The sequence below is a fragment of the Grammomys surdaster genome, unplaced genomic scaffold, assembly GCF_004785775.1.
Source record: "Grammomys surdaster isolate TR1022 unplaced genomic scaffold, NIH_TR_1.0 149, whole genome shotgun sequence".
In the NCBI taxonomy this organism is placed as follows: domain Eukaryota; kingdom Metazoa; phylum Chordata; class Mammalia; order Rodentia; family Muridae; genus Grammomys; species Grammomys surdaster.
Window position 1 is genome coordinate 10,110,820 of NW_021604607.1, and position 20,115 is coordinate 10,130,934.

A 20,115-nucleotide genomic window follows, 5' to 3' on the forward strand; every position below is an offset into this window, starting at 1 on the left:
TTACATCCTGCTCACTGCAACCCTCCTGATCATTCCCTCCTGCAATCCTTTCCCCCATACCCTTCTCCTCTGAGTGAGTGGAACACCCCTGGGTATCCCCCTCACCCGGGCATATCAAGTTTCTTCGGGGCTAGGCACATTCTCTCCCACTGAGCAGCCAGACAAGGCAGCCCAGCAGAAGAGCACATCCCACGTACAGACAACAGCTTTTGGGATAGCCCCTGCTCCGGTTGTTCAGGACCCACATGAAGGTCAAGCTGCACATCTGCTCCACATGTGCAGGGAGGCCTAGGTCCAGCCCACACAGACACTCTTAAAGCACAATAGAAGTATTGGCAGCCAGCGACTGCAGGGGAACTAGCCCAAATCCTAACAGCCCAAGCCATTCTGTTCTTTGCCTTTTACGAGCAGAAATCACATCCTGGTTGACATACTTCAGTTAGCAAGAACAGTTAGTGAAAAGTGGGACTATAGAAGCCAAAAAGCAAGGTTAGAACATTTAGGGACTTTCCCAGATCCTGACACTACAGACTAGGTCTTCGGGGGACTAGTTCTTTGGCAGCTGTGGGGGCCTACTTGTTAGGTTCTAAGGACAGAATGGTGACGCTCACATGGCATCAGGTGTGCTACGGTCTCAGGCCTGTTTCAGTACACTTAAAACAGAACAACACTAAATGACTCTGGGAACCCTTAATGCCTGCGTCTCGGTTCACTGGAGTGTAACACGCCACCTCCTCAGTGACCCACAGTCGTGGCCATTTCACTTGCTCCTGATGCACCAGGGCATTGATTTGAACTGCATTCAGCCATCTCCACTGGGGTATCTAAGTAGACTTAACACAGCAGGCCTCTGGCCACTTCTGCCGTTCATCCTCTCATCCCCAAGGATGCTAGCCCAGCTTTCTGCACAGGGGGGCAGCAGCGTGCCAGGGAGAGGCTCAGCAAACTGCTCAACTCTTCCAAGAACCAGCCTCAGAAAACACAAGTTGCTGATTGTAGGAGTCGGAGAGGTCAAGGACACCAGGAGAAGGTGGCCCACGGGATCAACTAAGCAGGGCTCAAAAGGGCTCACAGAGACTGAAGCAGCAAGCATGGAACCTTCATGGGTCTGTGCTGGGTCCTCTGCATATGTGTTACGCTTGGGAATTTGTGGGACTTGTACCAGTGAAAGTTGGGGGTGTCTCTGACTATTTTGCCTGCACTTGGGACCCTTTTCCTCCTACTGAGTTGCCTTGTCCAGCCTTGATTGGAGGGTTTGTGCCTGGTCTTATTGCCTCTTGGTAAGCCATGTTCAGTTGATAGCCCTGGGAGGCCTGCTCTTTTCTGAAGGGAAACAGAAGAGCAGTGGATCTGGGGTAGAGAGAAGATGGTGGTGGGAACTGGGAGGAGTGGAGGGAGGGAAAACTGCAGTCTCCATCAATTGTGTGAGAGAAGAAATAAAAAGGAAAAGAAAGTTTAGAAAAATTAAACAGAATGCACCTGAAAAGAAAGAAAGAAAACAAAATTCCAGTTTGTAGCTGATTTCCTTCTTTGCAACTGGCCTGAAGTTGGGGAGGGTCTTATGGGACTGAGCCCTCATCCTGTGGGGTCTAATGCTACATCCATGCAGACAGGATAAGATTGATGTCCCCCAGGCACTGCTTAGTCTGATTGCCTGTGTGTTAGTTGGGAGAAACACCCCCTACACTTAGGATTACAGAACTGAACTGTGTTGAGAGAGTCCAATAGAGGACTGTGGGCTTGGCTTGCGTCTTCCCCCTTTTCACCAGCACAGTTCATGAAGCATTTCTTTTATTCATAGAAATCTATTTGTTCTTAAATATTTGATGAGTGTATGAAAGGGGGTATATGGAGAGAAAGGGAGACAGACAGAGCAAACAGCTCTGAGCTGCCAACACACTAGCTCAATCTATTGAGGGACTGAAGGATCAGCTAGTTATCAACAGCCATGTTCAGTCAAACACAGAGGCATCTAAAGGTCTTCATGTGCTACTCAATCCAGAGGGTAGAGCAAGACCCCACCCAGCAAGCGAGAAGGCCTTGATGGGCTAGGAGCCCAGAGAAGATGCTGTTTTCTTCTGATTCCATGGCACAAATAAGCTCCTGTATACAGCGGAAAGAGGTGGCACCTGGGAGCAGCCTGATGTTTGATCTTGATTATTAACTTGATGGGATTTACAATCACCATGGAAACAAGCTTCCTGACTTGTCTGTGAGGGAGTTGCTAGTTAATTGGGCTGGGAAGGCCCACACTAACTGTGGGTGGCGATAGTTTGTGAGCTGCAGTTCAGGCTGAGGAAGAGGGAGACTGGGAGCTGAGCACCAGCATTGGTCAGCGTCCAGCTCGCTTGCCTCCTGCCTGTTGATGCCATATAACTGGCTGCCTCAGGCTCCCACCGCCATGACTTCCCCATCATTTGAGGGTACCCTCAGACTGGGAGCCAAAATTAATCCCTTTTGTTCCCACAATAGGCAAAGTAACTAATACAAATGTTGGGGTTTTCTTGACTGAAGCCATCTGAATAATGAGGCTTGCCTGTGGTACCCTAGAACAGTGTTTTATCCACACAGGCCAAAGTAGAGATCATCTCCCACAGTGATACAAATGTATCTTAGCTTGAGTCTTGAGCATTCATGTCCCCAAACTCTACTCACAGCCTCACATTGTTTAATTGCATCAATTAAAGTACAGGAGAAGTACCACTCTGTCCTCTGCAGTAAGTAACAGAGCATCTGCTGGGTTGCGGGTAGCCCCTCCCCTTAGGTGACTTCACTTGCCCACCTCCTCACCCTCCCCACCCCCATTTAACAGCACCTGAAAGAAGCCTGACACGTGACCATAGGTCATCCAGGGTTTTGTTTACACCCCTCTGACTACTTGGAGATGGGAAATATAAAGAAGGTTTGATTTATTCAGGTACCAGACAACGTTCTAAGAGGAAATGCTTCCATAAATACTTAGCTGAAATGTGCTAAATGAATAATCAAAAAGTAAAGCTGTAGAAAGGGGTGAGGGTGGTGCAGAGGAAACGAGAAAGTCCTTACCAGGAGGGCAAGACTCTTGCTGAGTGCCCGTCCACATTTAACTTACACCCTCAGAGCTTTTAACTCTGAGAGGCAGAGACGCTGCCCACGTCAGGCTGCAGACAAGGGTGGGTGATCATGAGAGCCACGAGGGAGACACTAGCAATTCTTCTATTCCGAAGTCTGTATTCTGGGCTCAGAGGCCTGAAACCGGTTCTTCTCCCACACACTGATTCTATAGTCCACTCCATTTCAGTTCTCCCAAGAATTCTGAGTCCTGAGGAAAGGTGGTCATTGCCCTCATCCTCTTCCTCATTCCCACATGTAGATCTACATTTCCTGCCCCAGGGCAACCTGGGCTGAGGAGCCTCTAGTCTGGCAGGCTAGGACACTGAGGTGGTTTGTATATGCATAGCCCAGGCAGTGGTGCTATTAGGAGGTATGGCCTTAATGGAGTAGGTGTGGCCTTGTTGGAGTAGGCGTGGCCTTAATGGAGTAGGTGTGGCCTTGTTGGAGTAGGCGTGGCCTTAATGGAGTAGGTGTGGCCTTGTTGGAGTAGGCGTGTCACTGTGGGGGTGGGGTGGGCTTTGAGACCCTCCTCCTAGTTGCCTGGAAGACAGTTTTCTCCTGCTGCCTTTGGATCTAGACGTAGAACTCTCAGCTCCTTCACCATCGTGTCTACCTGCATGCTGCCATGCTTCCTGCCATGATGATAATGGACTGAACCTCTGAACCTGTAAGCCAGCCCTCTTGTTCTATGTAAGAGTTGCCTTGATCATGGTGTCTCTTCATAGCAATGAAACCCTGACTAAGACAGACACCCAGGGCCATCTTCACCTGTAAAGTTCTTCACAGGTGTGTGGCTTAAAACATACAAGAGTGGGGATTGTAGATTTATGGTGGCATCCATCTGTAATCCCAGCACTGAGGCAGAAGGATAGAGTTTGAGGCTAGCCTGAGCTACATAGCAACTTGCCCAACATCTTGGATTACAAAGTGATTTCTTGTCTCAAAAATCAAAACCAAATAACAAAATATAAACAAGACACAAGGGAAGGGGATATAGCGAAGCTCCATGTCAGAGTTTCCCTAGCAAACTAAAGACCCTGGTTCGATTTCCAGTGGAGGAGTAAAAAGCTCACTCAGAACAGTGCTGGGCACCTCATTCCCGCCCACAAGGAGAGGACAAGGTATCTCGGGTCTAGCCAATCATATCTGCAGGACCCGGCCAGACCTCCGTACTCCGGAGGAGACTGGATACTGTGTTAATTGCCTCCTGTGATGGCCTCTGTGTGCTCCTGTCGCCTTCAGTTCTCCTCGTGCTCAAAGTCTCCGATTTTCAAACCTTTATTCTCCCATCACAATGTTTCTTTAGGGGCGGGGCCTCTAGGAAAGCAGAAAGCCCAGTATCCTGCATCTTACGTGGGCCTAGTAGGTATCAGAGTCCAGCCTCAGACCGAAGTAGTTAGGTACTGGGAGGATGCTGGCCATGACCTAGGAGGCGGGTCTGTTCTTGGGTTTTTGATCCCCGCCCCGGAGGGCCCGCCCTATGAGCAGGGGCAAGGCAAACAGGCTCAGACCCCAGAGCCGCACCACAGGGTGGCTGGAGATTGCTCAACTCTTTGACCTCTGGTAAGCTAATTAATGAGGTGGCCGCCCGGAGACTGAGCAGATCGCACCTCTCCAACCGCCGGATTACCTGGCGACCACGTTGTGGGCAGAAGGGTCCTGCTGGCCAGCCATGGAGCGCTGTGTGAGAGTCAACTCTTGGGTAGAAGAGAATCGGGCCTCCTTTCAGCCTCCGGTTTGCAACAAACTTATGTGAGTCCCCAGCACCCGGTGACTACAACCCACCCCCTTTCTTATTCCTCTTCCTCCTCCCTCAGCCATCCCCTCCCCCTTGAGTTCCATCCACTTGGTGCTCTTCTGGGGAGGGTGAAAACTATCTGTTTCTTCTTTCACTACCTCAGTCTGTTCCTCTTTCTGGAGACCACAGTGGAGATGGTGGCCTTGACTTCTGAGATCTGCTTGAGTGTCTCTGAGGCCGTGAGAGATGAGGTGGCAGGGTGTGACATTCCTTTCATGGCTGAAAGCAGCTTTCCAACCCAATGGCCCCATGCACCTTGGGGAAAGCCTGGTTTTCATTGTCCCAGACTAGAACTTAGGGCCTGGAGACTCCAAACCACACACCTCAACCTTGGCAAACCCTGAAGCTGAGTCAGATGAACAATTCTTTGGATGGTGAGTGTGTGTGTGTGTGTGTGTGTGTGTGTGTGTGTTTCTATAGCCCTGGCTTAACTCACAATGTAGCTAAGGTTGGGCTTTAATTACCAGTCTTCCAGCTTCTACCTCCCAAGTGCTAGAATGACGGATGTGTAGCACCACCCCCTGTGTCTGAGGTGCTGAGTGTGGAAGTCAGTGAATGCTAGGCACACAGTTCTCCAAACCGAGCTGCATCCCTAGCCGTGAGGATTCTTAACCTAGGACTCAAGGCCACACACACACCAGACCCTCCCAGGTCTCCTCTACCCACAGCACGGACTGGCTTGTCCATGCTGCCTCCATCACCCCGCCCCCTCAGCTCCACAGCCGAGCTTCTTGCATCACCTCTGCAGACCGGAAGTCCCCATGTCTGTGTGGCTATAAGTCATTTCCAGTAGGCAGTGTCGCAGCCCAGCAGGCTACAGCCACCTACCCTCCAACAGGAGGAATTGGCCAAGTATATCTCATCGAGTCCTTGACTTCTCACTGTAGCCCCCATGAGGTGGGATTTAATAAGTAACTTTCCCAATGTCACAGAGCTAGTGGGGGACAGAGTCCACATGGAAGCCCAGGAACAGTTTGACTACAAAGTCCGCACATGCTCTTGGTCACCGAGCAACACGCCCCCTCCCCCATAGCTAACCATGACGGCCTCTGGTGCGCAACACTCCCGCAGCTAACCATGACGGCCCCTCGAAGCCTCTTCTCATCTGCCATTGCTGCTTTCCTCAGTTTGGAGCTTTATCATTTTTGCCTCTTTTCTCCACTTCTTCCCTGTCTGCGGTCTCTCATTCTCACTCCTCCCAGTCTTCCTCCTTTCAATCCCGTAGGCATCTCTGATTCCATCCACATCAGCCTGGTCAGCAATGACTGCCTTGCCTCCAGCCCTGCTTCCCACCTCTGCCTCCCCAGCCATCCAGTCCTCTAGAACGCCTAACGTTCACCATCACGATCGTATAGGCCCTCCCTTTATTCAGTCAGCCGGTATTTGCTGAGCACCACGATGCTCTGGACATTGGCATATGGCAGGAGGCAAACTGACAAAACACCTTCCCTGTAGAACTGTTGAGACGAGATGCCAATCGGCATGAACTAGCCTGTGGAGAGAACCCTTCGTCCGTGAGAGGACAGTTTTCATGGTGAGTCTGTGCCATGCCTGGCCCTAACTTCTCTGGTACTTCGCTGGTATCAGTGATGTTCTTTGGTTTCAAACACATGAACCCCCAGTGTTGCTTTCATCCTCAGAGACGCTCTCCTGCTGTGAGTCTCCATGTCCAAATTCCCACTCGTAAAACCTCACACTGCACTGAGCAAAGCATAAGGCAGCTGGGACTGTTGATCCTTCCTTGTCAGACTCCTGTTTCCTCAAGGCATATCCTCTCTCTCTCTCTCTCTCTCTCTCTCTCTCTCTCTCTCTCTCTCCTCTCTCGTCCCATCAAGACTGCACCCCTCCCACAACAACATGATGCACAGAGGCAGGTTCTGAGGTTTACATTCAGCTCTCATATGCTATGACCATGTACGGAAATATATCACTCCATTATAACTTTCCTGTAACTGCAACAGCCCTGTTTCTGAATAAGTTCACCCTCTGAGGCCCTGGGGGTTAGGACTCCAACACAAGAGTTTGGACCAGTGCCGGGATTCAAACCATAACAATCTCACTGTTAGAAGATGTAGAAGATGAGAAGCTTCTGGAGGGCTCTGAGCACAGGAGGAACATCGTCTGGCTTGTGAATTCTGGCTGAAGGGTGTATATGGGGTATAGTTTTCAAATAGGCTTGTTCAAGAACTTTCTGTATGTGTTCTAAGTATATCTCAGTTAAGTCTATTAATAAAGGACCCAAAAAGAATTGGCTGAAGGGGTGGACCAATGGGCAGGGCACTTTCCATCACAGACCTGAAGACCTGAATTGATTCCCAAAAGTTGTCCTCTGACCTCCACACTTACTGCTTATAAAAGCATCACTGAAAGAAGCCAAGGCAGGAGCCTGAAAGAAGCCAAGGCAGGAGCCCGAAAGAAGCCAAGGCAGGAGCCTGGAGGCGGGAGCCTGGAGGCAGGAGCCATGGAAGGGTGCTGCTCGCTGGCTTGCTTTCCATAGCTTGCTTAGCCTGCTATCTTATAGAACCCAGGACCACCAGCCCAGGGATGGCACCACCCACATTGAGCCAGGCCCTCCCCCATCAATCAAGAAAATCATCAATCTGGCTCATAGGCCAATCTGGTGGGGGCATTTTCTCAACTTCCCAAATAACATAAAACTATCTAGAAAAAAAAATATATATATATATAAATTTTTAAAAACCTTATAAGTCAAAGCTGTCTTGCTGGATGAGAAAACTAAAGTCAACTAGCATGCCCAAGATTGTAATAAAGCTAAATCAGTCTTTGGAGGTGTTCTGTGCTTGTGAACACATGCCAGACACATATCTCCTTGCCCTCTTAGACGTCGTTGTCCCCTGAGTCCCCAGAGTATGGATGATCCCCAGTGGTGGAGAGTGTCACAGAAGTCAGGCTGAGAGCTCCTCTTTGTTCTCTGGTCACTGAGCATGGCCCAGGGTTCACAGAGCTATGCTCGGCCATGCTGTGTCTTTGTTGGTCTGAAGACATGCAGACAACCATACACAGAGACACGTTAATGCATGTGGAACAGTGTAGGTGGAAGAGACGTTCTCTCAGATACATGTACCAGACCTCTTCCTGTCCCCACAGTCCCTGCTTCCCTCTGCCCCCTCCCCCTTCCCAGAAGTTGATTCAGGTCCTCTTCTTGCCTCTCCATTGCAGGCACCAGGAGCAGCTCAAAATCATGTTCGTTGGAGGCCCCAATACCAGGAAGGATTACCACATTGAAGAGGGTGAGGAGGTAGGCCATGCTGCCCATCCCTGCCACCTGCTGCCACTTGGAGGGTAGGGGGTCTAGACACTTCTAGATTAGGGTTAGAGTGAGTGGCCCAGAGAAAAGCAAATCTGACTCTCAGGAGAAGGGAAAATTGTTGCCTTAGAATTGGGGTACCTGCCTTGTGCCTGGGGAACTCACTGAGGAGACTGTAGGATCTCCACTTCATCCACATGTGGTGGTCCCTCTCCTTCAGCCTGAATATAGGATTGGTCTTCCATATGGGACACGAACTCTGAAGGAGTCCATTGACCTTTGATCCCAGAATCAGGTTCTCCCTCTCCTTCATACAAGGAGAAAATTGTCTGAGGACACAAGGAGGTGGAGGAGAAATGGAGGCAACTCGGGAGGTCAAGCGTGGCAATGCTGAAGAAGGGGTTGGGACTGGGTGGGCCCTTTTTACTACTAGAGGCAGCAAGCCCCAGTCTGGAGACTGAATTCTGTACATCTACACATATGTACTGAAGCTATACTTAAAAAGTCAAAAATTGTGTGTGATGGTGCACATCTGTAATGGTGCACATCTGTAATCCTGCACCAGGAGTGGAGGCAAAGAGGGTCAGGAGTTCAAGGAGAACTAGGCTGAAAAATGGAAATTTGTCTGGAAGGAAGAGGAAGAAGTAGAAAAAGTAAGATGAGGAAGAAAGGCAGAAGGAGAAGAATAAGAAAAAGGAGAAGGAAGGGAAGAAGAGGAGAAGGAAAAGAAGAAGAAGAAGAAGAGAAGACCCCGATCCTCCTGAATGACACAGATACAGTATACATATATCAGGATGTGCTGTGCTGGGAAAGGACCACTGTAACGTGCCCCCTTATTCCCTGGAAGACCTGGTTCTGGGGTTTGAGCCTCCAACCCTGTCACTGACATCCCCAACACCAACTTAGGACTGCTCACTGTGAAGCCTTGAGAACGGCTCTGTCAGCAAATACTAAGGGCACAAGAACTGCAGGCAGAGTGAAATGGGCCTACAGCAGTGGCCAGAGCTGAGCAGAACCAGTTCCACACACCTTGACCCTCTCCTGGCCATTGAACACCTCCCTACAACTGGTTTCCTATGATGGAAAACTATATGAAAATCTAAACTACAGAGAGATGGGGGTGGGGGGCGGTTAGAGCTGAATGGCTGCAGTGACTGAGGCCCAGGTACCCTTTACTGCTTGACAAGCAGGCTCATCTCCACTCAACAGTTAGGCCTGTTGTCAGTGTCCACCCTGCCTGTCCCCCATTGTCTAGTTCCTTCTTCTTTGCCCTTGCTCAACTCAGGGTCTGTCTCTCCTCCGCACTGTTCAGGTGCATATGTGTCTGTGCCAGCTGGCTTTTATGTTATCTTGACACAAGTTAGAGTCATCAGAGAGGAGGGAGCCTCGATTGAAGTAGAGCCTCCGTAAGATCTGAAAAGCTGGCCCAGCCCACTATGGGTGGTGCCATCCCTAGGCTGGTGGTCCTAGGTTCTATAAGAAAGCAGGCTGAGTAAGCCATGAAAAGCAAGCCAGTAAGCAGCACCCCTCCATGGCCTCTGCATCAGGTTTTCCTCCAGGTTTCTTCCCTGCTATGAAAACATTGGTAACCCTAAGTATAACCATGTCCGTGAGTTCTGGACCAGTACATACTGGGACTCCATACTGTGATTCAGCTGGTGGCTAAGAGATGAGGCAGGCTGGCTTTGATGATGAGGGATACTTGGTAGCTCAGAGAAGTCTGGATGGAGGTAGGTTTGTGATATGAGGGCAAGGTTTGGTCTTCCGAGTCCCTGAGCAGCTTTAGAGCAAAATAGAGGGTCAGTGTCCTCTTTGTCCTTGCCTGTCCTTACCCAGCTCCTGAGCAGTCATTCTGGGTGATGGTTAAAGCATATCTGGCACTGGCTGCACTGGATTTCCCTTCTGGCTGAGCGCTGGTCTCTGCGATAACCCACAGATGCCCTGGACCAACTCACCACTCAAACCCACTTTCTCTGGTGGTTGCCAAGAATGAAGACAATTGGCTGAGAAGGAGATGTTCCTCTGACTAGTCGTGTGACTAGACAGATGCATATCCTGTGCCCTTGGTCTGAGCCTTCTCTTGTAGCACAGGGGACTATGGCTCTGCCTATGGAGAAATACAGTGTGCACAGAGTAGTTACTTAATAGCTATGGTCCTTACCTGTTGCTGGCTTTCCTACCTGTGAGTCCTTTCCAGGTCACAGAAGCCAGACTCAATTTAATATCTGTGAGCCAGTACACTTAATCTTCCAGCTAGCCCTAGGTCTCAAACATCATTTACTTCCCAAGAAGCATAATTCCTTTTGGATTGCCCAGGGTTACTACTGGTGATTTTCTGCTGTCAGGAGTATGTCCTCTGCTGCAGTCCAGGCCCGCCCCTCATCACAGAGAAGGCCTCTGGGCAGGGACAAGTCAGGAAAGTCCCACTGTTGCCTTCTGGTTTTGATCAATAGCTGTTAATATCTTATTGTTAGCCTGGAAAAGGTTTGAATCTGGCCCCTTTCTCTCAAGTTGATATTTGCAGCCCCTCCCCATAACTTCGGGGCCCCTCCTCTTCTCTTCCACCATGAAAAGACCCAAGATTTATACTGAGGACTGATCACACACAGAGACACACACGCTCAATTGCTTCCTATGACGAAATCTAGTAGGTTTTCATGATTTGTTTTAAATAACATATAAGGTGTGTTGTGTGTGTGTGTGTGTGTTCTAGGAGATTAGACTCAGAGACTCAAACATACTACATAACAAGCATCCTGCCGTGGAGCTGCATCTTTAATTATACGGCTTGTTTTTAATAATGAAAGTAAATACCATTCATTGTAGAAAACAGGAAGTGTAGCAAGCTTTCCCTCATTCATAACCATGAACACTGTCACCTACGATATATATGGACTATTCTGTAATCAGGATCCTCTGGGAATAATTTTTTGTTTGTTTCAGGGTTGTTGTGTTTGTTTGTTTGTTTGTTTGTTTTTGAGACAAGGTCTCACTCTATAACCCAGGCTGGCCTCAAACTCAAGGCACTCTTTCTGTCAATTGGGACATGAGTCATATGTCCAGCTCATAAAGGTCCAGCTCATAAGGTACTGGTTACGATTTTAGGATAGAATAGAAAATTTAGAAGGAGCCCCTAGAGAGAGCCCAGCCACCAAGTCTGTCTGCCTAGGCTGTCAACTGCCACAGCCCAGTGCCAGAGCATCTTAGTGGCTGGAGGATGCACAGGGCCCCTGAGCTACCCAGGCTAGGATCTCAACTGCAACTCCAAGACTCATCATCTTAGCCCAGCTTCTTTGAGCCTCAGCTTTCTTTTCTTCAAAACGGGGCTAATAATGTTGGTGCTGGGCTTGTAAGACTTCTGATGTGCATGAAAAAGCCGGGTCTAAGTGAAGGGATATCTCCACTGCTGTGTTGCTGAGGTCTTCCAGGAGCGTCTTACCCAGCCTTCTGCATACCTCCTTTTAGCCAGACACCTGCTGTTGCACCCTGGGTAATCTGATGACCACCCACATGTTCCAGATTTACAATTCCAGACATACAGACCCCTGTACATCTCCAACTTTCTTGTCTGTGGTTTGGGCCAGGGGGCCCAGGGGCTTCAGAGCAGAGGTGCTGGACCCCGAGGCCTTCAGGAAGCTTTTCCGGTTTTCTGGTCAGAGTTCAGGTCCTGGGCAGAGGTTAAGGATCTAAAGAATGGAGCAGGTTAGTCTTGGGTTCTTGGTTTTCCCACAGGTGTTTTACCAGCTGGAAGGAGACATGACGCTCCGAGTCCTGGAGCAGGGAGAACACCGCGACGTGGTTATACGGCAGGGAGAGGTGAGGCTGACCCCAAAGAAAGGCGAAGGGCGTCAGAGCAGAAACCCACCCCGGGTTGTTTTCCCTGCCCATCCTCAGGGCTCCCCTTTCTGAGTACAGGTTAACATTCCCTCAGGTTTCCCATGGTCTTAGGGTAGAGGCTGGCAGAGAGTGGGCTCCAGGGTGGACAGGCAGAGCTCCCTGTGGGTCAACCACTGTGCTGGGGGCACCTAGTCATCTTGAGAGACTGCAGCCTCGCTGGACTCTTCTTTACCCCTGCAGATATTCCTCCTGCCTGCTAGGGTGCCCCACTCCCCGCAGAGGTTTGCCAACACCATGGGGCTGGTGATTGAGCGAAGGCGGCTGGAGAATGAGCTGGATGGGCTGAGGTAATTAACTGCTTGTGTGTGGTGGGGCATGGGAGATCAGGGAGCTAACAGCAGAGGGTATTGTTCAAAAGTATAGCAGGAAGGATCAATGATAGACTCAAGAAAGTACTTCCTGGCCACCAAGAGACTAGAGGGCTTGGCAACAGGAGGCAATGGAGACCCTGGATTTGCTGACTGACCAGAGAGGGGAGAGTGGGTTTGATGACAAGGGGAGGGGGTGGTCTCTGTGGTGCTCATGAAGACTCCAGCTGGACCTGGCTTTTGTGCATTCTGCAGGTCTTCTGGGAACCTTGTGGTGGGGAGGGGTGACTGCAGACAGGGAGACTGGAGGAACCCAAAAGCCACGTGTCCTGATATGGGCACATTCGGCTGCTAGCAGCCCGGGCCTGCAGTTGTCCTTCGCCAGTGCCTCTGTACCTGTGTCTCTACTGCAGATCACAACAAGCACGGACATCTGGCCAGCAACATCTGTTTTCAAGGCACCGGCTAGGAATTGCCGTGTGTGTTTATTACCCTATATTCACCCCTGATGCTGGCTAGGGGCTAGGTGCTCTCACTATCTGCTCTTTTTGAAACTCTGGGGACTGAACCTGGGGTCTTGCACGTGCTAGAGCTGTGCTCTGATAGTTACTGGAGGAGAAACTAGGCCCAGGTAAAGAAGCTTGCTAGATGTGGCATTACAGAGAAACGCAGAGCCAGCGCACACGCTGGATCAGCAGGGCGGAAGAACTAGCCCTGGATGGTAAAGTCAGACCCCATCCCGGGAGCTCCCCACCCCCATCAGTCTCTAGACCAGCAGTTCTCAACCCTTTCCCAGGGGTCACCTAAGACCATAGGAAGCATTTACATTACAATTCATAACAGTAGCAAAATTCCAGTCATGAAGTAGCAATGAAATAATTTTATGACTGAGGGTCACCACAACATGAGGAACTGTGTTAAAGAGCAGTGGTGTTAGGAAGGCTGAGAACCACTGGGCTAGACTATTAAGCTCTGAGAAGAGGAAATCCTTGAAGCTCCAAACCAAAAGATTTTTCTGCAACTATGCTTTGAGTTTTCAAAGAAAACTTTAATTTCTCAGTAAGTTACCAGAATCAAAATTCTTTGCCCGACACCTTCAGTTATAATGGGCATAAACACTCATTTTTTAATGAGTCGAAATCACACATACTCCCTCTCAAAGTCTAGAAACATAAGAATCCAAAGTGAACTAAATCAAAATTACCTGCCACTTAAGGGAGGATTTTTATGGTTTGTGAATTTAATTTTATTCCTCTCGTGCCTCCCAAGCAAACAAGTAATTAAAACGCAGAAACAAAAGTCCTTTGTCAGGCTCCAGTTACTCAGGAAGACCTTTGCTGTCCTTACCTTCCCCTCACAACCCTCCAGTCTTGTCACATGCATTGGTTTAAATTTTGCTGTCTTTAGTTTTAAAAAAAAAAAAAGTGATGTTGGAGCCAACGAAACCACTGCACTGACTGCCAAGCCTGGGGGCCTGGGTTTGAGCCTGGGGAGCCACATGGTGGAAGGTGTGAACTTTTGAAAATTGTCTTCTGACCTCCACCCCATGTGATGGCACGCATACCCCCTCCCCAAATAGATAAACATAAGAGAAACCATAATTGTAAGGTACTGTAGAGTTCTACAGTTTACCCAGTTTGCATAACTGAAGCCAGTGCCTACTGGAAAACTCACAAGCATTTCTCATATTGTTAAAAATTCCGTGGTGTGTGTGTGTGTGTGTGTGTGTGTGTGTGTGTGTGTGTGTGTGTGTTTTGCTGCTGCTGGCTGCCCCAGTCTACGGCATAATGACCCGTTGAATAGGCAGATAGCGGGACTTCACTTCTAACAGGAGTCTCTCTGAGGTGCTCTTTGGAGGAGACTCTGGTGAGTTATTGGTGTCCCCATAACATTTTACAGCAAATTCAATAACAGATTTCATCTGGCTGCTTTTGACCTTTAATAAAAGCCAGGAACTCAGCATTAAAATGCCACCCTGAAGACCATTCCTGAGGGCACTGCAGCCCCATAATGAAGGTAGCCAGCCCTGTCTCAGGTTAGAAGCGAGTGGATATGCCCACAGCCTCTGTCTCCATAGACCTTTCTGGTGAGAATCGGAAAGAACTTGGCTGATCTGAAACTGATTTGGGGTTAGGCGTTCTGGTGATGGTTGCTCCCAGCGCCTGCTTCGTGCTACTTGCGTAAGGAAGGGTCAGAGGTGCCTGTCCAGGTGCTCCCTGCCCGTGGGGACACGGGTGGCAGTGTGACTGAAGGTTGTGTGTGCCAGGGAAGGCCAGAGATGTGCTCAAGTTCTAAGCAGCAGAGGTGACCTTCAACGTCCAAAACAAGAATCCCTCATGGGGTGGGAGCTGTAGAGGGTCAGGGAGTGGGAAGTGGAGGCTGGGGAGTGGGGGGTGGGGGTGGGGATAGAGGGTTGGGGTGTGCTGCATTGGCTGCTGACGTTTCTGTGTACAGTGACCCAGAACCCAAAGAGCAGACAATAGCCCTTCCAGCTGCCCGTCCAAGATTCAGGCTGAGCTTCAGCTTCCTTTGTTGAAAACAAACACGCTTGGATTAGATGTTCTCCGATGCTCTCCAAGCTTCTGTCTTAAGTGTAGCCTGCTCCACCACATACCTAGGCTGTGTCATCCCTGCGGAGTCATTCTGTTTCCAAGCCGAGTTCTACCTGGTTTGCACACGCCCGGTGTAAGTGTGATCCCTAGGCTGTGTCAACAGAGAGTAACAAACACGGCTTCACTATGCAGTGCCTGGGCTCAGTAAGGGGCCCTCAAGCAGAACCCAGCCTGGACCAGGCTGCTCCAAAGCTGCCCAGATGGAGAGCCGGCTCCCTTGACCTCTGTTTTGGCAGGTACTATGTTGGGGACACTGAGGACGTCCTCTTCGAGAAATGGTTCCACTGTAAGGACCTTGGGACGCAGTTAGCCCCCATCATCCAAGAGTAAGTCCTCACTTGGGCTCCTCCCTCAACGCCCGGTGGCCTGGAGCCATCAGGGGTAGGAGTTGAAAGGAACCTCCCACTTCCAGGATGAGACCAGATGTTCTGCAGGGTTGGGAGGGGAGCATGATGGGTAATGAAGTCCTGTGAGGGACTGTGAATGTACACTGCTTCTTGTGTGTGGTATATACCTCACTGGAATCATAACGGGAACACCATCATTCCGTGCCCTCTGCTTGTCCCTGCAGGTTCTTCCACTCTGAGCAGTACCGAACAGGAAAGCCCAACCCTGGTGAGGCCCCTCCCTCTCTCTAGTGGGAAGGGTCTTGGTCTTGACTTGGTCCCAGGAGCCTCTTACTGAATCCTCTACCTAGTAATTAAAATACTGAGCAGACAACACCAAGTAGCACCCCGTATGGCTGCTCAGTCATTAGGCTGCACCCAAGTCCCGTACTGGATATGAGTTAAAGCTTCTGGGACACTGGGGCTGGGTGGGCGGAGCCTGGAAGTCACTTTTCATCACCGTGTCTCTGGCACAGACCAGCTGCTCAAGGAGCCACCATTCCCGCTGAGTAAACGATCCATCATGAAGCCCATGTCACTGAAGGCCTGGCTGGATGGCCACTCCAGGGAGCTTCAGACAGGCACGTCCCTAAGCCTGTTTGGGGACACCTATGAGACCCAGGTAATATAGCTCAGGTCACTCAGCAGTCAGCCAGCCAGCACCTGAGAAATGGGAATCACTCAATCTCAGTCTCTCTGTCTCTGTCTCTGTCTCTGTCTGTCTCTGTCTCTATCTCTGTCTCTATCTCTGTCTCTGTCTGTCTGTCTCTCTCTCTCATACACACACGACAGACAGACAGACAGACTGACTGACTTCAGAGGCACGAGAAAGGCCTTCTTGTTCCCTTTCTATCTCAGAGATTAACAGTGTTGCTGTGACTGAAATTCTCTGGGTACCTTCATGGTCCCAAGGATACTTTGAGTTCAGAGTGGGAGGTTCTTTGTCCACTGTCGGCTTCCTGAGCATCCTTACTTCCCCTGGGCTTTTGGCACATGGGAGCTTGGAAGCTGAAGGGAAAGTTTTTGGCAGAAGGCTGGGCAGCAATGTGTAGAGCCCCTACAAGCCTTTCATCTAGTATTCCTGCTGCCTCAGGCTTTGGTAAGAACAAGACAGTTGCTATGGACAAGTTAACCCACAACTGCCAGTCATGTGACAGTTCATTTACTAGAGAAAACACAGAAAGTCATAGGAGAATAACCAGAGAGCTCCTGGAGGACATAGAATGTTTTAATTAAAATTTTTAGATTGGTTTATTTTGTGTTTATCGGTGTTGACCTGCGTGTGTGTGCTTGCCTGGTGCTTATGGAGGTGAGAAGAGGGTATTAGACCCTCTGGAACTGGAGTTACAGATGCTTAAGAATGACCATATGGGTCCTGGGAACTGAATCTGGGTCCTTTGTGATCTTAACCACAGAGCCATCTCTCCAGCCCCGGGTAGAATGGTAAAGCCAGTGTAAGGGTTTGCAGGAGGTAGAAAGGGAGGTGGTGGAGCAGTCCAGAGGAGGAAGAGGCGTAAAGGCTGGAAGAGCTGAAACAGCCTAACCCCGCAAGCAGCCGAGGCTGGCCAGATCTAGGTGGAGAGGCCAGAATGAAGGCTGAATTGCTAACTGCTCCTAGAACTCAGCTGCCCTAGACTAAGGGAGAGAACATGTCCTAGAGACAGCGGGGCTTCACCCAGGTGTGGAGGGAGAAGTCTAGTTCAGAGCCATCAGCCTTTCTTTGTGAGACTGGGTCAAGGTGTTGCAGAGACATCTACAAGGGTGCTGCTATTCACATGTGGGACAGCTTTCCAATGGCACAGCCTGTCACCAGGAGTCAGACAGATGGCTCACTGGGTAAAGGTGCTTACTGTGTAAACCTGGCAATCTGGGTTTGATCCTTGAGACCCAGATAAAGGTGGAAAGAGAATTGATTCCACAAGTCATGCATGTTTGACCACATGTACACACATCATACATTCATATGATGATGACGGTGCTGCTGATGAAGATCATGATGATGAAAAAGAAGAGAAAGAGGAGGAGGAGGAGGAGGAGGAGGGGAGGAGGAGGAAGAGGAGGAAGAAGAGGAGGAGGAGGAAGAGGAGGAGGAAGAAGAGGAGGAGGAAGAGAAGGAGGAGGAGGAGGAGGAAGAAGAAGAAGAAGAAGAAGAAGAAGAAGAAGAAGAAGAAGAAGAAGAAGAAGAAGGAGAAGAAGAAGAAGAAAAGGGAGGAGGGCAAGGAAGAAGAGGAAAATTTAAAACAAACAACAACAACAAAACCACCAGTGGTCACTTCAGGTCAGGAGGCTTGGACTGCTCTTTCAGTCTAGGGGCACCCAATGCTTATGTAGGGCTGTGATGAGCCACAAAGCCTGAAGCTCCTTCCACCCACCACAGGTAGCCAATGGCTTCCCTGATCTGCTCTAGTTCTCCATTGCCAATTTCCATTAACCCCTCCTTACAGCCTGCAGGAGCACAGGCCCTCCATGATCATAAGGCTGACAGGCCCCAGCCTCCCTCTCTCCTTAAGTCAGACTCTGAACACTCCACAGGAAGGGCAACGGAAATCTGGAGAGCTGGGGTGGGTGTGTTTGTGAGCTGGTAATCCTCATAAGGGCCCGCGCGCGCGCGCGCGTGCGTGTGTGTGTGTGTGTGTGTGTGTGTGTGTGTGTGTGTGTGTAAATAACGAGCAGGCAGCACATGCTGCAGCCCTGCGGCCTGAAGCCTTCCTTTCCGATCCCTGACAAGTAAAGGCTTGTCACTTGGGATGAGGCTGTGGCAGTGGGCACATCTTGCCCCTTGAAGGTCATAGTGGTTGAGGGTCAGGGTTGTGACTGTCTCCCAAACGGGGCACAACCCCAAAATACTCTGCTTTGTCTCCCTCCAGGTCATCGCCCACGGACAAGGCAGCAGCAAAGGCCCGAGACAGGATGTGGATGTGTGGCTGTGGCAACTGGCAAGTGGGACCCCAGGACAGGGTGGCACCACTTCCTGTCCGTGGAGATCGGCTGTTCCTGGACCGCAGGCTCCCAGACTGAGACCTACCCTTAGGGCCTCTTGCAAGGCAGACTAGGAGTTGAGGCCTGAGGTCCCTCACCCTCTTTTGTGGTTATGTTTTGTTTTTGTGGTGTTAGGGATCCAACTTAGGGCCTCCTGCAAGACAAGATTTCTACCATCAAACACTCCCTGCTTCCCCAACTTTCCCTATCCACACATGCACACACATGAATGCATACACACACACACACACACACACACACACACACACACTTTTTCTTATTACAAGACAAGGTTTTGCTAACTCACTCAGGCTGGCCTTGAGCTCAGCCTGAGTTGGTTCTGCTGTTTTCTCATAGGAGGGTTCCTCTAAGGTGACAATGGGAGGGCAGTGTGTGGCCCTAGCCCCAGATGACAGCCTGCTGGTACCCACTGGGACCTCGTGAGTATATGTCAGGACATTCTGAAACCATGAGACTGACCCCCTTTCCCTGGAACCTTCGGGCTTTGGCCTTGCCTGACTCTTGCCTTATCTGTGTTCCCACAGGTACGTGTGGGAGCGAGCACAAGGCTCTGTGGCTCTGTCTGTGACACAAGACCCTGCCTGTAAGAAGCCACTGGGGTGACCCTCCTGTGACCCCAAACAGCCCCGGGTGCCTGAGTGCTGTCCCAGCAGCTGCCCTTTCCAGACAGTGCTTTCACCCTCATTGTGTCTCTGTGGACATCAGCAGGCCCCTTGCGTGGCCATGGGTTGTCACTGGCATTCACACCCCTGCCATGCTCAGCCCAGGATGCCAGACTCCTAGGACACCAGTAGTTCCCTCTCTTCTAACAGCCATAGCCCTACACTGTCAGCTAGGTGTGAACTGTGCCCATGTGCCCGCCAGCCTGACACTAAGAAATCTCTCAATAAAGGCATCCTGCTGAACAAGTGCTTGCGAGTTTTAGGTGGCAGACCTGTGTTCCCCTGTCATATGTTGCTTAGGGATACCAGTGACCTTAGGGAGTTAGAGGGCCTGTTAATGTGTGTCACCACCTCTTGTGGATGGGCGGTTCTCGCTGTGCACGCAACCCTGGTCCATACATGCTGTGTCCTGCTGTGGTTGTGGAGCCGAGTGCTTCTTTGTCTCTCTCTGTTCCCCATTCATTCATTTAGTTGTTAACATACTTAAAAATAACAACAAACCCGACTCTGTTGAGTTTCTTTCTCAACCACAGAAGTCATGTATGCTAATCATAGAAAACAGAAATACCTAAAACATAGACTTCCTCACACCCAGAGGTAACCACTGTCACAGCTTCTACAAGTGGAGGAATGGCAAGTGGGACATCCGTGGCATACACAGCCTTCCTGGGCAGCCTGGGCTCAGGGAGGGACTTCAGCAAGAAGCTGACAATACTGAACCTGCATCCGCACAAAGCAAGCCTAGGCTTAGAGGCAGAGCTCCCTAAAGAAAGGAGAACTCGAGCCCTGTCTCCCCACCCTAGCCTGGTGGCTCACTACTCTGACACACTCCGCTGAAGGGCAAAGGGACCTGACTTTGCTGAGGGGCTTTCTGTCCGTGAAGGATATGACATCACCGCCTGTCTTCCTACTCTGAAATCTTTCCTGTAAGCAAAGAAGGACTACCCTGGTGCCTTCAAATGTCCACTCTTCAGGGTGACCTGGTCCCTGTTTGGTGGCACCAGCATGCATCTCTGTCCCAGACCTGGGAAGGGAACATGTGTAGAGATGTTGTAGGGTCAGAACACGGAATGGATGGCTCCATCTGTGAG

At 50.3% G+C, this 20,115-nt stretch overlaps 1 protein-coding gene across 1 annotated transcript; it reads left to right on the plus strand.

The window, feature by feature from the left end:
• Nucleotides 1-4,581: 4,581 nt before the first annotated feature.
• Haao (3-hydroxyanthranilate 3,4-dioxygenase) lies at nucleotides 4,582-19,272 on the plus strand. The gene is made up of 10 exons (XM_028765118.1): nucleotides 4,582-4,845; nucleotides 8,072-8,150; nucleotides 11,892-11,975; nucleotides 12,237-12,343; nucleotides 15,213-15,302; nucleotides 15,548-15,591; nucleotides 15,839-15,984; nucleotides 18,230-18,298; nucleotides 18,699-18,781; nucleotides 18,887-19,272. The coding sequence occupies exons 1-10, from the start codon at nucleotides 4,766-4,768 to the stop codon at nucleotides 18,963-18,965; spliced, it is 861 nt and encodes a 286-aa protein (XP_028620951.1). The 5' UTR covers nucleotides 4,582-4,765; the 3' UTR covers nucleotides 18,966-19,272.
• Nucleotides 19,273-20,115: the final 843 nt, after the last annotated feature.

Excerpts from the sequence above, each read along its gene's own strand:
- Haao (XM_028765118.1), top strand. The coding sequence starts at position 4,766 with ATGGAGCGCTGTGTGAGAGTCAACTCTTGGGTAGAAGAGAATCGGGCC. Across the intron at positions 4,846-8,071 it reads CCGGTTTGCAACAAACTTAT|GCACCAGGAGCAGCTCAAAA; the intron begins GTGAGTCCCCAG and ends TCTCCATTGCAG. Across the intron at positions 18,782-18,886 it reads CTGGTACCCACTGGGACCTC|GTACGTGTGGGAGCGAGCAC; the intron begins GTGAGTATATGT and ends GTGTTCCCACAG.